Source organism: Pungitius pungitius, chromosome 2, assembly GCF_949316345.1.
Source record: "Pungitius pungitius chromosome 2, fPunPun2.1, whole genome shotgun sequence".
In the NCBI taxonomy this organism is placed as follows: Eukaryota; Metazoa; Chordata; class Actinopteri; order Perciformes; family Gasterosteidae; genus Pungitius; species Pungitius pungitius.
Genome location: NC_084901.1, coordinates 8,838,941 through 8,861,301, shown reverse-complemented (window position 1 = coordinate 8,861,301; position 22,361 = coordinate 8,838,941). Strand labels below are relative to the sequence as shown.

At 44.1% G+C, this 22,361-nt stretch overlaps 2 protein-coding genes across 11 annotated transcripts in view; both read left to right on the top strand.

Moving 5' to 3' along the window:
- The window catches only part of celsr1a (cadherin EGF LAG seven-pass G-type receptor 1a), a 70,653-nt gene extending 66,349 nt beyond the window's left edge, over positions 1-4,304 (top strand). For 4 of the 6 annotated variants that reach the window (XM_062560324.1, XM_037461569.2, XM_062560323.1 and 1 more), the window contains exons 32-36: positions 943-1,043; positions 1,131-1,274; positions 1,474-1,743; positions 1,831-2,224; positions 2,752-4,304. In XM_062560324.1, coding sequence (XP_062416308.1) covers positions 943-1,043; positions 1,131-1,274; positions 1,474-1,743; positions 1,831-2,224; positions 2,752-2,779 — 937 coding nt within the window. In that variant the 3' untranslated portion in view covers positions 2,780-4,304. Of the gene's footprint in view, positions 1-942; positions 1,044-1,130; positions 1,275-1,473; positions 1,744-1,830; positions 2,225-2,718 lie in introns of all 6 variants that reach the window. The other 2 variants (XM_062560325.1, XM_062560322.1) reach the window with 1 other exon arrangement.
- Positions 4,305-9,546: 5,242 nt separating this feature from the next.
- The window catches only part of gramd4a (GRAM domain containing 4a), a 31,597-nt gene continuing 18,782 nt past the window's right edge, over positions 9,547-22,361 (top strand). For 3 of the 5 annotated variants that reach the window (XM_037460405.2, XM_037460406.2, XM_037460403.2), the window contains exons 1-3: positions 9,547-9,934; positions 15,702-15,915; positions 20,416-20,536. In XM_037460405.2, coding sequence (XP_037316302.1) covers positions 9,906-9,934; positions 15,702-15,915; positions 20,416-20,536 — 364 coding nt within the window. In that variant the 5' untranslated portion in view covers positions 9,547-9,905. Of the gene's footprint in view, positions 9,935-15,701; positions 15,916-17,071; positions 17,246-18,109; positions 20,203-20,415; positions 20,537-22,361 lie in introns of those variants that run through there. The other 2 variants (XM_062560319.1, XM_037460408.2) reach the window with 2 other exon arrangements.

Genomic DNA, 22,361 nt, shown 5'->3' with positions numbered 1-22,361 from the left:
CTTTTCTGCTATTTCAGTTCTGCATTTTGAAGAAATTCGTTTTGAGTTTGTGCAGTTTTGACCAGTGTATCCCTGATTCCTTTCTATGAAAAATGACATTTTGAGAAGTAGCTTTTCCCGGGTATATTGTCCCAGACTAATCTTGTACCGCTGTGTGTTTATACGTATCACAGACGTGTTTCATCGCAGTGCAGAGGTGTTACATAGACCGCGTGGTGTAAAAGAGTTTAACGGGATCAATGTGAGGTGTGACTGTACGCCTCGGCTCGTAAAGCTGTCACATGGGTAACGCGAGCCGACACTATAGGGGTCGACGAGCAAATGTGCCGGAAGGGGGGATGGCGTGCCGCCTGTGCGAGAGGCACATACGAGAGGGGGGGATATACGGGGAGAAAAAGAAGGGGAGGGGGTATGAGGACGGACACAGAACATGGGGAAATAAACTTGGGATATAAGAGGGATGGGACTGTACCTGTTTGAATGGGAATGTGATACAGACACATGCTCCTTCCCTGCGGCTGTTGGCACGTCTTCAGCTGTCTCTGTGATCAGCCATCAGACAGGTCAGTGTCTCCAGCCGACATCTCGACCCAAGCTTGGGATAGACGGCTACTTGTGGAGACCAGCAGAAATAATGGCAGGACTAGCGACGAGTTAGCTGTAAATTAATCTTCTGTGCTCGCCAGCGGGACTGCACACCTAAACCACAATTTAATATTTGTTTTAGTCTTTAGCCATCAACAGAGGTAAACCCTTTGTAATGAGAGATGTCTGGGGTTTCAGCTGTTGAACATTAGTGTCAAACCGCAAGTTTGGGCTTGAGTTAACATCCTGCGACGCTCTACTCAACCCCCCCTCCTCTTTACCTCCATCGCTTTTTTTCCTCTCATACTTCCTACTCCTCCCATCCCTTCCCTCTGTATCTGACTTTTTTTTACGTAGGGAGGAGTCTGGTCAGAAGCCCAGTGTCTCCTCGGGAACAGCGAAAGGATACACAGACCTGGATGGACCTCTGTTCCACAGGAACGGCACCAAAGGAGACGGTGGGTCTCATTCATTTGCCTGCGTAGGAAAGTTAATGCCTCGTGCTTTTTTTTTTACCTTCCTCCTTCCCTCCTTAAACCAAGCAGACTCGGACTCGGACAGTGAGCTGTCAGTGGACGAGCACAGCTCCTCCTACGCCTCCTCCCACTCCTCCGACAGTGAGGACGACGACATGGATGTCAAGCCCAAGTGGAACAACGAGAGGCAGCCCGTTCACAGCACCCCTAAAGGTACATTTACTCACAGACATCCTTCATCCTCCTGCTTCACACAGGAGTGTGCTGTTATTTGTACGCCACCACATTTGACATCTGTCATAACTTTTCAGATGATGTGTATATAAAACATATGCAACAAACTTTAAACTGCCAAAGAGTATATAAGACAGTTCCAATTCCAATTCAAATATGTCTCTTTTTCCTCAACTAGTGGAGTCAGTATCCAATCATGTGAAGCCTTACTGGCCAACAGAGGCCACCACTGCCAGTGACAGCGAGGATCCCGGCGGGGCAGAGCGGCTGAGGGTGGAGACCAAGGTGAACGTGGAGCTCCATCCGGAAAATAAGCTCAACCACATAGGCGAAAGAGAGAGGGAGACTCTCCCAGAGAGGGAGCAACAAGCGCCCGGTAATGCTCGAGACGCAGCGCCGGCTAGCCAGCCCCACGGCAACAGCAACCACCAACCAGAGCAGAGGAGAGGTGAGAGAAGAGAGTTCTCCTGGAGGAAACTGATTTAAATGGATGGATGGGATTTACATTGGAATGATCTGTGTGTGTGCGTCCCAGGTATCTTAAAGAACAAGATCAGCTACCCGCCGCCGCTGACTGACAAGAACATGAAGAACCGCCTGAGGGAGAAGCTGAGCGACTACAACAGCCCCACCCCCACCATCACCTCCCCTCCCCCAAACAACAACCACACCTCTGCCCCGCCTCTCTCCTCGGTCAACATCATGAGCCCCGCGTCGCGGCCGCCCTCGCTGGCCTCCAACGACTGCGGTCGCCCCGGCAACCACGAAAACAGCTCCCTCGTCAAGCCCCTCGTCAAGCCCCCCGTCGCCCCGCGGCCGCAGATTCCCTCGGGGGCCCCGCCCGCGGGGGCCTACCAGGAGACCAACGGGGGAGTGGCATTGCACTTGAAGTCAGGGACGGTTAACGGAGGCAACGGGTCTGACTCAGAGTAAGTACTTCTCACTGTGTTGGCATGTGACTTTTTATTTTGTTGCATTAATTCTTTGTGCTCCTACAAAACAAATGAATGAATGCTACCTCAAAATGGAGGCTTTGTAATTCAATCATGTCCTTGTCTCACTTTCAAATGGATTCAAGATTAAAAAAAACATTATGTTATGACATCCAAATAGTTAAACAATATCTGTTGGCTTAACGCATGCGTCATAATAGTAATTGGAATAGTAAGACTTTTGGGAAATACACTTTTCTTGCCGAGAGTTGAAAGAGAAAATTGGTAACACTCCCAGACGTATTGATCTTCTCATGGAACTCTTGGCAACAACTGCATATCCTTCAGCTGTGCTGCATGACTACCTCCCGCATTCCTGCATTCATTTTTGTTGCACATTGCACGTTCTTCCTTTCTTACTCCTTGCACCACCCCCCTCCCTGCATCCCTCACCCCTCTTCTTTCCCTCCCTCCGTCCCCTCTGTCGACAGTGGCAGTAACGAGACTTCGATCTGACCTGTTAGGAAAACTCAGACCAGCCTGCCCTTGTGAGAGGAGGGGCGATGAACCTTCTGGGGGAGAAGAAGAGGAAAGGAGAGCTGAGAGAGGACTGCAACAAAAGAACAGATAGACAAAGTGCTGCAGATTGGGTGAAAGGAGGGATACGGTGTTCTCCGTGCCTGATCCGTCCATCCGTCCATCCGTCCATCCGTCCCTCCGTCCCTCCGCTCATGGACCTGCTTTCTGGAGAGCAGTATTAATTGCAGACTGCACAGACTGCAGAGATAATAAGAATATGTGGGAAACAAAAAAGGGAATTTGGGACTGTATCAAGGGAGGACGCAATGGAGCCGTGTGTGCCAAAACCACTGTAGGAAACAGGGACTGAGTCGGAAGATGAAGATGCCCTGAGATGGTGTTCCTCCGTGTGGTGAAGTCGCCCTCTCAATGGGTAAAGTTAGGACATTTTGAAAAGGTCGGATGAACAAGCACTGTGTATGAACCCAGACTCAAAGACAGTCTGGTATGTTTGTAGTGCAGAAGGATTTCAAGGTCTCCAAATCCCTTTAAGTGTCACTCATGACACATTTTCTACTGGACATATAAGAGTCTAATACTAGACGTCTCAATCACACACCAAGTGCTCTTCTTTCTTTTTTTCTTTTTTTACTCAAAGAAAGGCTTTCCCTGCCTCTCAATGCAATGCATTTAAAGTGTAATTAACATGTAGATATTGTTTGAGGAAGAAATGAACTATTTTGTATTTCAGCTGTAGCTTGGACAAGTTTCTAAAGCAAGAAAAAATCAACTGCCTTTGTTAAGAGAGAGCTCTCCAATCGTAAAAATCACATGATAAGCTGGTTTGTTCGAAGGAGAACAATCCTGATTTGAGGCCTTACACAAACAAACCCTGTACTGTATTTGCCTGTAGTGGGCTTTAGAGATGTACAGTATATTCTGCTATACAGACGGACACACACATACATGTATGATGGCTGCAAGACTGTTGTATTTGTGCGTGAGAGTGACCTAGAATGTCACAGAGCCGTGAGCATGAATGAACACTAATTACGTGGAATAGAGAGGGATTTCGCCCTCCTGTTTTTCAGTTTGAGCACTATGAACCTGAAGCCTTCTTTTCCAGTGTCCATCCCGCCTTATTTTCCAATACAAGACACTCCTGGTTACCAAAGTCATGATCTACAGTAAGATGGGCTTGGAATCCATTTCACTATTAACTCTTTTATTCCAAAAATGGTTGAAAGAGCGACCCTTTGTTTTTAGTGGCCTAAAATTACGACACATGTTTAGAAGTTTGGTTGAGATCTTCCACTGATGTCTGCACAGTCAAAGCTTTAGGTTAATAAATGTCTGTCTTTGTTACTGAATTTCTGGATCTGAGTTTAAAAGTGGGAATGAAGCCAACTCCATGCATTTTGCAGCTAACTTAAAATGTTTAACACTCACTTAAGACACTGGAAATGTTTTGTAACATAATGTATATTTATTTTTTATGGTTTGGAGACACTGGAAAGAAAACATGTGACTGTAAAATTAAAGAAATTATGAATTTTTATGTGGAGCCTGTTACGTGTCCGTGGCCCGGAAGAAACGCTGGCTCGTCGAAACACACATACACTACTAGAGGAAAAGTAGCTGATATGAACTCTTTCAGAGCCAAGAGGAGGTGAGTATTAGAGATTGGAACTTACTTTTACAGTTTTATTACGGACCAGGTGACCACACGTGGGACCTGTGTCCTTACTGGAACTGGCAACATGTTATAATAATGTCGTATCACAATATTTGTATTGTTTATATTTTTGAATGCTGGACATCGTAACGGCGTCTGCCTTTGTACTAAATATCTTCATTAATAATTCACGACATTGGATCTCAACTGGCCAAAGACCTGATATGATCCAACCAGATAAAGATATTGGACAATGTCTTTCTGTGTTTAAACAATATGAACATAAGGAGAATTCATCTACAACAGCCAGCGGCAGAAAAAGTAAAATCTCCGACAGTGAGGACGACGACAAAAAGTGATATCGGCATTACATGCCGATATCACTTTTTTATGCCGATGTCCAACAGAGGTGTATAGCGTGATGTGCTGGGCACGCTTTATGGAGATGTTGTCCTTACAAGGTAATGTATGAGGAGAGCCGTCTTACTGTCTCCATCTGTCCTGTGCCCACTCTCAGTGATCGCTGTGCGGGAGGAAGTAAGGTTAAAGGCTGACTGCTCTACCGTGAAGGTTAACATTCAACATAAGAAGCGCGCGTGTCTGTGTGTTTCAAAGTCGTTAGAAGTCTGAGGGACTGTGTTAATCCTCACAGAACAAAGGGTGCAGCCGTTCTTAACCAATCACCTCTCTTTGATGCCAACCTTTGTGGGGCACACACGTTCGCACACATCCTCTTGACACAAGAGGTATCTAACCTTTCTGAGAGGTGTGCTTATTTGCTTCCAACTAGGGGAGACTAGACGACCCCCTTATAAATTAATGAGTTATTTGACATTGTAATTATGTTATGAAGTGAAAAAATGAGAAATGTTTTGCTAGTGAACTGTAGAGGTTCAGGAAGGCAGATGTTATATTTGGACAGATCTAACGTAGCTGTCCCTCCTATATCTGACTACCTGCCGGCTCTGTGGCTCCAGAATGCAAATAAACACTTTGCTCGAATTTTCAGAAATACCCCTTTAATATTACATTTTAAAGTGTATCATTTGAGGAATATAGATTTGCCCTAATGTTCTGATGAACTTGCAACTCAAGATAGCTCAACCCACTTTAAGAACAGCCACTTAGCTCTGGCATTCCAAGGTAAGCCTCCCATGCGCAGCCCTTCACTTTAATGTCTGGAGGAATTTCTCTTGGGCCACATGGACCCCATTAGCGGAGATGCACTTAGCATCCGTTGATCAAAGAACTGAGGAGAGGTAGAGAGCTGCTGAGGTCAAACAGGACCATGAATGCCCCTTCCACCGTAGAAATGTAAGGGAATTATGTCAACACAGGCCGTAAAACCATTCTCTTATCATCATGTCTTAGTATGGATGAGATAGACTCATGTGTACTTGACGTAGAGGTTTCAGCTTGGCCTGGGAAGGACGACCGTAACAAGACCATCACACAAAACATGAACACATACTGTACATCTTGCTGCCAGTGGGTATTGCCAAGTAAACAATTGTGAGCCAGCGTAGCGAAAGGTTAGATGGGATGATCAGGTTTCACAACCCTATTGGGTTGCGAGTTGTCACGGCAACTCAAGCCAGTCCTCTCCTCGGGTGACATGAGGTAAATATGAAATAGGTCTTCCAAAAAGCGGTGACATGTCAAAATATGACTGTTGGTTAAAAGGGTTTGTAGTAACTCTGCCTTCCGTATTGTTGCTATTACTTGATATTAACCTGCGGTAATAAGTCTTTCAAAACAGATATCATTTTTCATCAGATGTCGTTTCTCATTTTGGAATAACAGCTTGGAGTTGAGGAGGCAGAAAGGAAATGGTCTCTGGGGTCTATCAGACTGACGCTCTGCCCTCCTCTTTATCTCTGCTCCATCACAGCCAGCCAGACTAAATAATTCAGACTCATGACAGCCGCAGTTGACGTCCCAAAGAAAACCCCTGTGCTGAACAACAGGTGGGCAGGAAGAGAATGACTGATCCAGTTGTGCCATCTACTGGTGAAGAAGGCTATGTCACAGGAGGGGGAGGGGGGGATTCTGGTATGTGTGTGAGCACAGTTATGGAAAAGATTAGAGAATGAGCAGAATCTCTTAAGGTGAGGCTCTTTCAGTTTAATCAGGAGCGTGAGGGTATGGTTTGATCAGATTGATTGGCGCACATTTTGATACACTGCACAGCAATTTCTGACATCACCTCTCTCCAAAAAAGCAGACAGAAGTCTCCCACAGTAAAGGATCAAGGTTTTGACAGTTGTGCACAAGTTGGAAACGCAGGGCTCATATGTAGAAGCTTGTTGGAAAATTCTAAATGTTATTTTCAAGCAGGTATTTGTGTAAGGAGTCGTTTTTGCTGTCAAAATGGAAGTTCTTTAGAAAGAAATGCAAAAAATCCGTCAAAAATTGCGTCATTAACAATGTGAAAGGTAAAAGGTAAAAATCTAAATGTTTCAAATAGAGTACAGAATATATTCAATAGAAAGTCATGCAATGCATTGCATACGATAGGTAATTGTAAAAAGAATATGTAAGGAAGAATATTTCTGTTCTGGTAGCAGCAAAATAAGAACATGTTGAATATAATCAACCATTTCATCCAATGTGCGCTTTGCATCAGCAGCCTCATCATCCAGCCTCCCCTTGATCCCAACTGTTCTATAATTGACTCTGGATGCTCTCAGTTGCATAAGACGCGCGTGGTTGTGCAACCCTCTAGAAAATACTGGTTTGGGATTAAGAGGTTTAATACAGGGTTTTCTTTGATCGCAGAGGGCGGAGTTGGAAATTCTGAGGAGCAGTAGTTTTGCTAGAAGACATCTGAAGAGGATCACGAACAACAAATGTATTTTGTGTGTGTGTGTGCGTGTGCATGTGTGTATTTTTGTGTTTGTGTTGACGTTTTCCTGCCAGGCATGCAAGAAACCCCATCTATGAGCGTTCATTCACTGGTTATCTGCATAATCTCTGATCACTACGCAAACCCTGAGGAGTATCCCACCCAAGCAGTATTTACAGATCCAATGATACAGCATCTGCTGATTCAAAACCTGTCCGCAAAAAGTGTCTTATTTACTTATTTTACATCCCTTTAGCCCTGGTTTTGGTGTTCTCCAACTCTTGAGAAAAATATCTGGCCCTTCGGGTGCTCCGTGCCTCGCCATGTTCAGAAGCTACAAGCTAATTTTGTCTCGAGCTGGCCAGATAGCCTAGGGTGGAAAACCATGTGGATGAGAGTGAACGGAAACAGCAAGCTGTGCTTTCCCTACTATGCCAAGTTGAAAGGCCCTTTAAAAAGGTCAGACATCAAGCTCTACCTGTGGTGCTTCCCATTTCTTTGGATAGCATTTTGCAAGTAATGTATGGCAACCAAAGAGTGTTTACATTAGCGCTGGAGTCACATTCTTCATGGTTTCCTTGTTGCTTTTCATATTGGCTGGTCAGTAATACAAAGTCCTGTACTTTTTCTAAAGGTCTTTAAACGTGACCTCTCTTTTTTTTAAAGGCCTTCTGCAGAAAATTCCCCCTCTGTCAGTCCCTCATTTGGCTAAACAAATGTGAATGCACGATAAACGTGCACTCTCTCTGGATCTGGTCTTCACTTGCAGCTAAAGCCACATCAACGGACGCCTCATCTACAGAAGCCTGGGCCGGTAAGAAAAGCTTTGACGTTTCATGACAGATTTAAATGACTGCAACATAACATAATGATAAAAAACACGACGACGACACTGGGACGTGCTTGTTTAGCCCACCTGTTAAATGATTATACTGCTCACAGGCCGTACGCTTGCGACAAGGACGAGGCGGCAACCCGGCAGCCGAAGAAAAACCAGGCCAAAGCATGTGGGGACAAGACAACACTGATCCTCACTGGCCTCATTGGTAGTCTGACTGCAGACATAGAAAGTACTTGGGATTACTTCCTGGTAATCTATGGTCTCATCTATGGGGTTAGGAGTCAGTTGTCTCCGCTTTCTTCTCTCTCTTTCTACCCATTTCACTATTCTGCACTCAAACGCTTGTTTTTCTTTGTCTATTTGATCCAAATTCATTAAGTGCAATGACCACAGGATTGTCAGAGGTTAATCCAAGATCGCATCATCTCTTGGAAATACAATTTCCGATTGAGAGGGATAACTGGGACTTCAGTGAAAACTCCTGGATGCCGTTTACCTGCAGAAGACGAAGAAGCGGCTCACAGACAGATAAAACAAACATGCAAAGGTTAGCGTTTCAAAGGCAGTTGTGTTGTTTTGTTTCAGAATTATATTCTTTGGATGTGTCAAATGCTATATTTTCATTAATAATGTTGCTGACGATCAAATGTCCCCTCCTCTATTCAGCCTACTTAAACTTAATTGAGACCTTAAAGTCAAACACAGATAAAGTTCCATTCAAACTTGTTATACTTGTGTTATTTGTGGTTTGGGATAAGTCATGGGTCAGGAGAAGATAGTAAATAAGGATTGATGATACCTACTTTATACAACAGAAATAATCCGGTACACACATGAAAAATGACTCTTCAAGCAGGCCTGTTAGAACTATGGCTGAACCCGACCTTCATGATCAGCGAAGAAGCCATTCCCTCAGTCTAATATGTTGTGTGTGTGTGTTTTTTTAAAACAAAATCATGCCATTGAAAAAACTTTAAAATATGATTCTTGGAAGAGTGCAGAAAGAACTTAAAGACAAAGTTGTCAGTGAAAATAATTCTAGCTTGATTTTGCTGGTCTGTACTTTTGCCCTGGAGACTTCCTGGAAATATGTACTAAATGAATCAAGTTTTTTAAATAGTTTTTACAGTGCTCCATCCAGAAATTGAAACCTTTTTCTATAAATATTCCTAATAATTTAGTTGCCTTGTTTTTTTTAATATGAAGTGACGCTATTGGGGGATTTTCCCAAGGGCATTTCAACAGGCCACGTAAAACCCTACAACTCTTCAACCCGATAAAACCCAAGACAACCTATGCGTTTCTCTATACCACTGGCTAATGGCATCACAACGAGGCCATTGTTTAACCACGTGTCTTTTAATACATCGCTACGTGAGGTTGGGGCGACGCGGGGCGCGAGGCGCGGGCCGCGAGGCGGCGCGTCTCCCGCCGCCTCGCGGCCCCTTTAAGAGAGCAGCGCCGCTCACTGACACGACTCCCTCGGCCCTGCTCCACTGCCCGTTTTCTCCGAAATCAACAAGAGACGAAGACTAGCTAGTATCCGCGAGCTCCCGGGGACCGGCCAACGCGGTGCTGGTCCGAGCAGCTCCCTGCAGACAGTACATCTGCTATTTCTTCTTTTTTCTTTTTCGCTCGACGCGCAGCGGGAGTCGTGTAGTCGGCGGACGGAGCGGATCTCCGTCGGGATGGAGGGACCAAGTGAGCGGATTTCGCCGTAAAGGCTCGCGCTAATTTGGTCGTCCTGAGCAGCAGGTGTACCGAAGGATAAAGCAGACCAGCGGCTATCTCCGTGTTCATGAAACTTTGCTACGATTCACGTGCTGGGTAGGAAGATTTCCCTCTCTCTCTCTCTTCATAGCGTTATTCTAATGGCTGTTATGAGCAGGATAACGCATCAGGTCTCGCGGTTTCTTCGGGTTCACCCGAAATGCGGATTATTTGGTTCCCGTGTTGTGAATGTTCTGCACATATGGGAAAATGTCCGACCGTGGCGAGGGTTTATTTGAAAGAGTTGACCCGAGGCCTAACGTTAGCTAACTTGGAAGTCTAATTCCGTCGCTGACTCGATCATTAAAATGTGGCGGAGGGCTTTGAATTCAACAGCACGTTTTGGCAGAGCTCACGTTAACGTTTGTCAACACCAAGGTCCAAGGTCCACTGCCGCTATCACTGACAAAAGTATTTCTTCTAAATTAATTGAACCGACTTGAGTATCTGTCAGAGATATGTAACGTTGTTTCTTTGTAGCACGTTTCTTTATTCTGTTACGTAATGCAACTGAAGGTGCACAGTTATTCGAAGTGCTCATTTGTGGTGTGTTCACTGACAGGAAGAAGCTTCTGACATCTGACCTGTTGTTTGGGGGTGCTGTTATAAAAGGGCCGTCGGAGCCAAATTATTTAAAAAGAAAAGGTGCTGTCGAACACAAATGAATTCCACAAGTGTGGCTGTAAAACCCAAATTATTTGACTGTTTTGTATCAGTGGTTAGTCTGGGGGGGGGCGTTCGATTCCTGGCAGAATGGATCCCGCCCTCGTTGGCTTCACACACGGTTCAAATACTGTGACACTTTGTTCCCACTAATTTGAGAGAAGGGTCAGATTGACATGTTGCTAAGGAAGTATTGATGTGTTTATTTATATTCTTGTTTATATAACAGTATTGGGAAATGATAATGACCGTTGAGTTGTAGGGATGCTGCTCTCAGGGCGATGAGTTCAAGGGCAGGGTGGAGGGAAACTACGAAGTATTGGCCTGCTGTCTTTTGTAGATTGTACCTTATTTTCTTATCTGACTCTTGAACACTAATCGTGTATTTGGTGATGGGTGCTTGAAAAAGCTGCTCATAATGTTCCTGACCTGGGTAGCAACACAGATTAAACATTATCCAATGAGATACAAAGCTGGGACAAGACGTTTGGCTTGAACAATGCATGTCATAAGTGACTTGTTTTGTTTCAGCCAACTACATGTTGCCCACACGGTTGCTTTAGCAGGCTAGATAAAAGCTTTTGCATTCCTTTCGTTTCAATCTGCAAATTTGAGAGCACAAGAAGCCTTTTTAACCTCATACCTCAAACGGGGCAGAAGGTGTGTAAAAGGTCGGATTAGAGTTAATCATATGTGCACTCTCCTCTCCCACGTTTGACATCTAATCAAATGAAGCTTGGGGTTACTTTAAAAAACTATTATATCAGACAGTTTACCTGGAGAGAATCTTGGAGCTATCTTGGAGATGCAATAGTTTGTTGCCTGTGAGGCGATGAGAAAATATTAATTAATTAATATTAATATTTTCTCTTAGGATTGGCTCCAGGCATGATAGTTTGTTTCATTCCATCGTTAGTAATCAGCTTGGTTGTTGCTTCTCTATAACTGTAGGAAAGCGAGCGAAACGGAAGTTGAACATTCTGGTTAGTGCTTGCAAATTCAAAGTATATCTAAAGGCATTTTAGTGTCTGTCTCACAGCGTCTTATGAAACTCGTGTAAGTTGACATTAGCTCTACGGGTGAGCCTCTTTGGTATACTGGGCCTTGTTTCTACCGCGACAAAAAAAGAAAAAAAAACTCATCAACAGGACGACATTCGATGGTTTCCTGCAGCGCATCAGAGTTCTTGCAGGTAATGAGGTTTGTGTCAGTCACCAAACTGCAGCCGCTACATTGTGGCAGTTCCAGCTAACAGGCATTTGTTGTCCAACTTTCTGTTGTTTTTCAAAAAGAGAACCCAACTGCCTACTTGGCGGTGTGTGGTTAGAGTGTCTCTCGCCCCCCCCTGTAGAATGTGCCACTCTGGTCTCCTGTGTCTATACCATGCTGATAGCCAGGGGCGATGTAAGGCCATTGCACCTGGGTAGATATTAAAGTCAGATGAGGACACAGCTGAGCACATGAAGGTTTAATATCCTACCTTTCAGTGTACATTATGAGCCGAACAAATTGATCCTCAGATGAAACTCTAGACTCTTAATACGGCGCTCTTAAAAGGTACATTATTGTTGATTTATATCTGAACACACTGCAGGCTACACTTGCAATCTTGTTGTGGTTAATGTAGCATGGTGAATGCATGAGGGCTGTTCAGCTACAATGACAATTGGTTAATCAACAACTTTTTAAAATTTGATTTACCTCTTTTTTTATGATAGCAAACTGAATTTCTTTGTTTTATGCTGTTGGTTGCTAAATACAATACTTTGCTGATTTTGACCAAAGGATCAACTAATTACTGAACAAAAACATTTGCAGCCCTTCTGTGATCCTACATTCAGTATTGTTCTCAATCCATTTAAAATCATTCAAAAAAGTTGCTGATGGAACTCTGCTTGATCAGATTCCTGCCTGCTCTAAAATTGAGAAATGTAGTACCAAAGGGTATTCCTATGCACTGCCTCTTACAGCGTCATATCCACAGCTCTCTGTGATTGGCCATTGTAATCACTGTCAGCAATGACCAAGGGTAACCTCAAGCTACTATGGGTCATTAGGAGAAGATTACTCAGACAGACTCTCTCACACACACATGCACACTGACAAACTGTATTTAGGCTTGCACAGCAAACACTCAGAGCATGTCAAGCCTCTCCCCCTTTATGTATGCAGTAATAAACAAACACCACCCGTCAGCGTGTGTGTTGTTAAATTTATCTTTTTTTTTTTTATGTGTGTTTGTGTTAATATCTGAAGTTAAACTGCCTCTAGATCAGAGAGAGAAATCACTATGAAATGAAACTAATGAAGACAAAGGCAGCCCGAAGAACACAGAATGATAAGTGTTACGGTCGTGGAAACAAGTAATGTGCTGTTGAATAAGAGCTTAGTTTAGTCATAGCTGTGTTCAACTTGCTTAGACACTGAATTTAGTGTGATTTGTAGATGTTTTGAACTATGGGTAAAAAAAGTGAATTTCTTGTGCGCTAAATGTGCATCTGTTGGTTTCACTGGTTGCTATTGCTCTGGCTTGATTGTATGTTTGCTAACTATCTGTTAGTGAGAGCTGACCCGTGGCTCGCCGAGCCTTTAGCGCATAGCCGGCCGCTTCGGGTGACTACTGTGGGAACAGATTTTATTGTGTCAAGTGCATGGAAGTGTTTATTTAAGGCCCCGCTCACCATGTTTCCACTCACCCCTCGGGGAGGAAAGGTCAACCCACTAATCTCCTCCGCATTTTCCAATGGATGTGCCCATGTGGGCGGGCTGTCTACATGTGGAAATAATATATTTGCATTTATATCTCATGAACAGATAATGATGTAAATAGGCCTGGTGTGATAACTAATATTATGACATGTCGCACAATATATGAAAATGTGAAAGATCATTTTTGTTGCTGCAATATATTATATTTATTTTACATATAAATAAATGTCAGCAACATTTTAGTCTATTGCGCTGCCTCATCAACTCCGGCAGCGTCTCCAAACACAGACAGGGGAAGGGAATGCGAATTATTGCACATTATTAAGTGTTTATATTGTCATGTAATCAGTGGCATAAAATGGTCCGAAAATTACAATATAATTTATCGCAATCAATTTTGGTGCAATAATTGCACAACAAATAGTAGTTATAGAAAAGTAGTCATTTATTTGACAATTGATAGACAATTGTCAAAATGAATGCAAAATATAAGTCTGTCCTTGTAACATTATTCTTGTTGGCATTCGTTAAAATTCTACTTGTCAGTCATCAGTGAGATGCTACTTTCTGAGATCGGTACTGAGCTTTGAGGACTTTCCCCTCCTAATGTGTGCAGTCAAACAGTTCCTACAGGCACAGAAACATTGGAAACTGTAGCGCTACGACCGTCAAAGAGTCTTTGACAATAGAGAACCAGAACGAGGTCGGGCTGCAGTGAGAGGATTGATGAGGGATTTGGGATGTAATCTCTTTTGACCTTATTCACATGACATTAAAGTGATTGAGTGTATGTAGTGCTGGGCGGAATGGCTAAACATTCATATCACGTTTTTTTGGCCGTATCACGGTATTTTTTTTGTTTTTTTGAGTAAACCCATTCATTCATTGTCACCGAAAAGGACCACCTGAACAACTTTTCACCGCTCCCTGGCCTACTCGCTGCTAGTGTTGCAACCAGAGGCAATACCAGTGGCAGGACAAACATTGCAGTGAATTGTTTTCTGATCGAACTTATCAGTATTTTTCTAAACTAAAAAATCCACCACACTGCTCCTCTCTTGGGCACAAGTTGTGTTGGTGCATCGCTGGTCTCTGGTTGTTCCTCTTGCACCGCTCTTGTCCATGTTTTTATATAGCGACCGTTTCTTCTTGTTGTGATAGCTGGCGAGCTGTACCCAGCATGCAGTTCAATGCCGTCATTTTATTAATTCACAATTATTAATGTTAGAAATGGGTTGCAAACTGAGTCGAGGTTTACCCTAAGGGGCCGTTATGGGTTATTAATTGTTGTTCTAACCATGACTTAATCTGAACACACGTAAGAAGTACTCCGAGGGCACTGGTATGACAATGTGTGAAGTATTCATACCGCAAGGAAGCACAGTGCCCGGCCCTGGGGTTATGGCTTTCTTACTTAGAAACAACCAAAAAAAGAAACCATAGTAATTGATAAACCCCTGCTAGTTGGTCTAGATTTGCACTCAATGGTCTGCCAAGGTTTTAGAAACTGTGACGACGCGGTAAATCTGACAACAAGCCATTCAGCATCAGGTTGCCAATCTGGACTCAAAAAATCACTCAGCACGACAGCCGATCAGTCAAATAACCATTTTTGTTGTGTGACAGCTACACTGCAGTCGTCCAGTCAGGCAGATTAAGTAATCTCCAAGGATTACATCAAGAGCCACACATGATCCATTCCCAGACGACACATCCCAGCAGTCAGAAATCAACAGCTGCATCTTGGGAGTCTGTGGCTTTGTGTGCAGCCTTCGCAAAAGGATGACAGATTGACGTGACAGTTTGTTGGCCCACCGAGTTTGTTCATTGAGTCCAGGAGGATGAATGACCTTAAAGTGATTGAGTGTATGTAGGACTTTCGACTGTTTAATTTATTCAGTGTTTTTATTCAAAGGAAGGACTTGATGAGTTTTGGAAGTCCACATTTTGGGTGCAGTCAGAGTTTAATGAACGGCACACATTTCAACATTTGTGGAGATCCGTAGCTACTGTTGATGAGCACTAATGAGGTCGTGTATCCCCTCCGTATTATGGGGATTCAACAACAGCGTTTCTCCACTTTCCTGTGTGGGCCAGAGGGGAGAGGAATTAAAAACGGACAAGGTTAGCGCATAATCGCATAGGGGGTTGGCCTGTTGCTTCATATGTTACCTTGGGGAGTTTGCAGCAGGCAAAAAAAGGATGTAAAAATGATGTTCAGCAACATGGGAAAAGGCGTGAATTGATTTTTACCGGAGCCAAATTGCAAGCTTTTTAAATGCATTCAAAAGTTAATGCCAAAAAACAGGTGGCACCAACCTCACTTAAAGGATTACTGGAATCACATTAAAAGTCCATTTGTTTTGTTTAAATTGTTGCCTAAAACGGTCTCAATATGGTCAAGATGAAGAAAAAGATTTAGCAACAGCCCCTGTGCTTTGTGTCTCCACAGGGTTGCCGTCCGCCATGTTAAGGTAAAGCCCAGGTCCGTGGTGGTGACCATGCTCAAGCGACTGGACAAGATCCGCTTCCGAGGCCCGAGGACGAGAGACGACTTCCCGGACCTGAACGAGTCGCCGCCCGCCTCCGACAACGAATGTAGCGAAGACGTGCAGCCGAAGCCCAGAGCAGCGCCGCGAGACCCAGAGGAGAGCCCGCGAGACCCTGTGAGTGTTCAGGCTGCCCGTTTGACTCACCGTGGCCCCATTTGGAGATAATCACAGGGGAAGCAGAAAGGGGGCACTTTCAGTTCTTCTTTCTTCTGCTTGGTCAACCCTTTTCGATTACTTCTCGCTTAGTTCACATCATTTCTGTTTCTCTTTTTTTTCTGTTTCTCTTGAATTCCCTCACTATTTTTTATACCTCTTGGTGTCTGCCCTCGTCATACCGAGTAAATGGTTATCTTGCTTTTGTCTTGTACACATTTAGCCTTGACTGGCTCGGCCGAACTTGCATTGCCGAGTTTGGTCACTCTGAAGGTACAGTGAGAATGAAGTAGGGAGATGTTGAACAGATAGGAACAGGAAGTGAAAAATGAAAGGAGATACAAGATTAAAGCGGAGACAGTGATAAAGGAGGCTAAAGGAAATAAGATTGGACTCCAGGATGTCTAATGGGGAGGAGACGGACACGATGAAGATAAAACTGTGAGAAAGGACATTCTCGCTGGCCTCGACACACAAGAAAATAAAAAAACCAACCATGTTTTCAGATATTTATTCCTCCCACTCCGGATACCGTTCATATTTCATGAAATCTGCTGCTCTTTTGTTGTCGTTAGTCAATGAAATGGCAGTTTTGGTGCCATTATCCCCATGGATTGAAAACACCGGATTAGTCAACTGGTTAAATCCATTCCCAAATGACCTCTTTGGGAATGGATTTTTTTTCCTCCTCACATATGATGTGAAATTGTGAGATGGGATTCTTTATCCCATTTCTGTAGGGTTTTCCTGCAGCCTACTGATAGCTGCACAACGCTTACCTACATATGATACTTCTAGACAGAATCCATCAATAGATTATGACTTTCCTTGTCATTTGCATATGGGCTTTTTGGTCTACTCTGCTGCCAACACGCTCTAATATTTGCACATGTGCGCGAATGTGTCTGTAAGGTGCGGTTCGCATGTCTGCATGTGCACCGGTGCCTGCCTACGTGAGCACCGGCCCCACTGGGACGGCATTGCCCACATTATGGCACTGATGAGTCACACTCCGTAGCCCCAAAAATAGCTCCCTTCCCTGCTGGGAGACACACCACGCACGCACAGACACCTAAGGCTTGCGCGCCCTCTCTTTCTCTCTCTCTCGCTCTTCCAGAAACAAGAAAAGCATGCTGTTGCATTCAGTATCTAAAAGCTGCTGCAGCTTGGTGGAAATCTCACCTTCCCTGCTGAGCTGCGTAGGTCCCTGCTGGCACGTTGGAGCTCATGGAGGAGACACACGCAATGACCGGCCCTGAAAAGCTCCCCTTCGTTACATCATCAGTTAATAGTAAGAAAGAGTGTGCCCTTGGGCTGCATGCTGCGAGACTTTGTGACAAACTAGTCTGTGTTGTCCATACTAAATCAACAGAATGTCACCCACAAACGTACAACTTTTTTTCTTATTTTGTCAACTTATTCATAAAATCAAGTACATTTTTAAACAAGATGGAGGAATAATCGGGTACCAAACTCTCCACCTTTAAGGAATTACATCGACAATACACTGTCCTGCTAAATTAAAGTAAAGGTATGGATTTGGAAAGATTTTTTTTTTTTTTTGTAAAATGTGAAAAGTCGCTTTTAACTGAAATTTTAGGTACCATTTTGATTTCAAAAATAGCCAACAGTGTTGATATCACCTTAAACGGATATCCTTTTAGAAAGCGCAAGTAAAATCCTAAAGTTAGGTATTTAAAATGATGATTATTGCCATAATATGTCAGACATACAAGGAATTTGACTTGGCGGTTGGTGTATGAAAGCGGACCGTACGACAATGGACAACATAGTGCACAGATAAGAAAATATAATAGAATATAATGCTCGGATTGCAATCTAAAGCTATGAGTTAGTTAAGTTAAAAATATAAATTAAAAATAAAGTGCACCAGCCAACAGAAAGTGACAAATTGTACCTACGTGTGAAGAGTCAGTCTATTGATGAGCCCGACTGCCGACGGGAAGAAACTTTTAGTGTGGCGGAAGGTCTTAGTCCTGATGGACCTCAGCCTCCTGCTGGATGGTAGGGGCACAAACCGTTTATGTCCGGGTTGAGAGGGGTCGGCAACAATCTGCAGAGGGGTTGACACGCTGCAACCTGCCCTTGGCTGTGGCTGCAGCGTACCACACGGTGATGGAGCAGCAGAGGATGGACTCGATGATGGTCGTGTTGAAGTGCACCATCATCGTCTTTGGCATGTTGAATTTCTTCAGCTGCCTCATGAAGACCATCCTCTGCTGAGCCTTTTTGTTGATGAAGCTGATGTTCAGCTCCCACTTGAGGTCCTGGGTGATGATGGAGCCCAGGAAACGGAAGGAATCCACAGTGGTGACTGGGGAGTCACACAGGGTGATTGGGTAAGGTGGGGCTTCGTACTTCCTGAAGTCCACCACCATCTCCACTGTCTTCAGGGCGTGGAGCTCCAGGTTGTTCTGGCTGCACCACGTCACAAGGTGGTCCGACTCCCACCTGTAGCCGGACTCATCCCACCAGAATCAGTCCATTGAGGGTGGTGTCATCCGCAAACTTCAGGAGCTTGACGGACTGCCGACTGGAGGTGCAGTTGTTGGTGTACAGGGAGAAGAGCAGAGGGGAAAGAACGCAGCCTTGGAGGGAACCGGTGCTGATGGACTGAGAGGCAGAAACTCCCACACAAGAAGGCAGAAATAAGACAATAAAAGCTGTATGATATAACTAATATTGAATTGAATTTCCCTACTGACTGAGGAAGAAGGAAAGGAGCAACCAATTGTTGTGCATCATTCATAACAGACTTGTTATAGAATATTTTGGCTATGCGAGCACCATTATCCCGTCCAACCAATATTGTGCTGGACGATAATCTTGTCATATTATATCTTCAATCAGTGTCTGGACATGATTACCATGCCAGGCTAGTTGGGATTTGCTCAAACTTTTTAAATGAGTTGACGGATGCAAAAAAGCAAATGATTGGTGAAACGTGTCCGACTCTAATTTCAGTACGTTTTTATACAAATTCCTTTTGAATTTTCAATGTGTTTAAATTCAGATTCATTATACAATGCTAAAAATGTGAAACGTCTGTTTACCAACAGGCAGACTGAGCAACGCAGTATTACATTCAAGCTCTGCTCATGTCCACCCTGAACACAACTAACTGCTACATGATCGAAATGTAATATATTAAACCCCTCTCATTTAGAGTTTTACAGCGGCACGCCGTGAGATTCCTAACCTCACACCAACCACAGACATGTGAGGTAGAGAGATGGGGAACACAATAATGAACTGGCCCATAATCGTCCAGGGTGACGTCAGAGCTCGACCTACTTCCGATACCCGGGAGGTTGTGAGTGACTGTGGACACGACGGTGCGCCGTCCTCTGACCAGACCGCGAGCGAGTCGCATTCAAAATCCCAAACCAAGGAGCAATGCAGCTGAGCGCATGCAACGCACTCCTCCCCGTCCGCTCCCTTTCATCTCCACCGCGTCTCCCCTCAACACCCCCCCCCCCCCCTTCTTTTGTCTCCCTGCTCCTCTCAGCTGCTTCCTCTCCTCCAACCTCCTGTCTCCGTTTTTCAAATCACACACCCTCCCGCAGTCAACAGCCTTTTTCTTCTCCATGACACACTTCCAGCACAGCATAATTTGTTTCCTTTTGAGGTGCTTCTTTATTCCGGGACAAACTCTCTGTCTCGATGTCTCCCTGCCAGCTTATCTTGTTAGGCTTTGGCTCTTTTCCAAAGCACATTTTTTTTCAGGTCAATGTCAGTTGTGTTCTCTCGCGGGCTCTCGCTCCTACTCTCGCGCTCCGTCACTGCGGAGAGCACACCAGCTAAAGACATTGCGGTGTGGCTGGCGGGCACACACAAACGATGCTGGTTGCTGTCGGGTTGCTGAAGCGTGTGTGTGCGTGCGTGCCAGCAGTCTTTTAAAGGATCCCTGCTGTAGTCGTGCACCGATTCGCCGCCTGCAGTGCTCGTCATGCGCAAGCTCCGCCATCTCTCTCCTCTTCTGGCTTTTTCCTTTCCTCTCCCTCTGTCAACCACTCACTTCCTTTCCGCCCCCCCCTCTCCTCTCCTCACACTTCCTCAGTCGTTGCTCGGTCCGCCTAGACACATATGCTGTGTGTGTGCATTTAGGTTGAAACACTTAGTCAAGAGGGTGTGTGAGTCATCCTTGTTGCCGTAGTCAGGAGAGGGGGATTCTTCCTCATCCTATACTGCTCCAGCTGGACTTTAACCGGGAGAGGAAGCCTTAGCGTGAGTCATGACGCCATGCTTGTCTTTGTGCATGTGTGTAAGATCATGTGGGAAGCCCCTGTTTGTATGTATTTTGTTTAGTCATTCTAACCAAATTCTTCCTGTCTGCTTTTTGTTTGTGAATGGGATTGTTGGAATGTTTGCGTGTGTGTGTGCGTGCATGGTCCTTTGTATGCACATATCTAACTGTGCTGTATGCATCAATGTGTACAGGCAGGTTCAGGGTCTCCCACCATGGCAGTGGCCATCCAGGACTTCCAGAGGTCAGAGTCAGACCGACTCAATGAAGTCAAAGGTCACCTGGAAATTGCCTTATTGGAGAAACATTTCCTACGTGAGTATACACACACACACACACACACATTGCAACTCCTGAAACAGACTACAGTTTCAGACACATTTTGCATTTTTTACAGAGTGGTTTACTTTAACTTGCAGAAAATATTCTAATATAGGAATTAGCCTTCTGTATGGTGTATATAGACAAATGCAGTTCAGAGGTCCATATTAACCAACTTAAAAGATCTAATAAATCTGTGGCGTTCAGAAGACGTGACTATTTATACAAGTATATGGGGGAAAAGATGCATATGTACTTAAATATATGGTCCTATATATCATTGCCCAGAATCCCTCCTGTCAGTTCCCAGAAAAAAGTCCTGTATTTGTGGCGTCCAGCTCAAAGTTATAGTGCATGTGTGGGCGGTTGGTTTGTCTGCAGCATCAAATGCAGAGGAACAGATTGAGGAAACTGTGAGCTCACCATGTTGCAGCAGTGGTTTTGCGTTGAGGGACTGCCTCTGTTTACATACTCTTATCTATATTGCCTTCCCTATAGTTTGTGATTGTTTACCAAATGGGGACTTTAGCAAGAAGCATCCTCCATTTGATGAGGTGCTATGGTTTTTGCTGAGCAGTAGTAAAGGTCTCTCCTCAACACTGTTGGCCATTACTGCTGTCTCATCAGTCTACTGTGATAATGAACACGCTCTCTTGTGCCTACGAAGCTCGCATGCATCTCTCGTAGGGAGGGCTGTCAGAATAACTACTTTTTGTTGAGCGATATTTTGCACCAAATGAATTACGATTAACGAGATTATCGGAACGTTTCATGCCGCTGATTACATTATGACAATATAATTGCATAATAATGCAAGTAGGCTCTTTGAAAGAACAAAGAATGTTGTATTCTTCATTAGAATCTGAAAAAAATCTCTCTATTTGGGCTCTTCTCTACACCTCTCATTCGGCGTGAAGCCAAAATGTTTGCAATCCGGAACTAAAGATGACTGCTTTGAGTCCATTTGGACCTAACTGGCTGTATATGTTACAAAAAAAACATGAATGAATCTACTCATCTACTCTATTGGGAAAGCTAAAGTAATAGTTCCCAGCAGAATTTTGTTCCACTGCTTCATAGTATGTTTGTTATTCTACATTTCAATGAGCTGAGCAGCCTGCTCGCTGTAACCGCAAACTTCTGTTGTTTAACAAAAGCAATTAATCTAATGGGTCATCTTGATGGTGGGAAACATATCTACTCACATAGTTAAATAGTTATGATTTCATCTGGTATTTACAATGGACAGTTGCATCATGTTTTTTAACTGTCTTTATACAGCCATTCGATTCCACTGGCATCGTCATAGGAGCAGCTGCTGAGCTAATGTTTATCATACTGCACCAGAGAGGCTGATCTGGGTATTCTGTTAGCCTTTGAATTCTTCTATTCACCCATTTGTTGTTTACACCAGCCATAACCATGACACCTACAGTGTCCATAGGGATTGAAGTGTAGTTATCAAGTTGAAGGCCACATGATAAAATACAAACGATCTGCTCTCCAGTTTCCCTGCGGTTTTTGTTTTTTACGATTTGCAGCACCACTCTCTGCATCGCCTCTCACTGCATGATGTTGATATTGTAAATCATGGTCCCATTTAGATAAGAATGGTTGGTTGATAAAGAAGGTTATGCTTTAGGGCTTGGGATTGGCAAGTTGGTACCACAGCATTGTCCTGTTGACCATTGGCCCTGATATCTATCTTACAGCGCAATTCCTTTCATATTCCCTTTCACATTTTTTTTTTCCTTAGCCCCGCCCTTTTGTGTATCTTGATGTGGACTTCTAAACACAAGGTCTCAAAACCACAACCTAA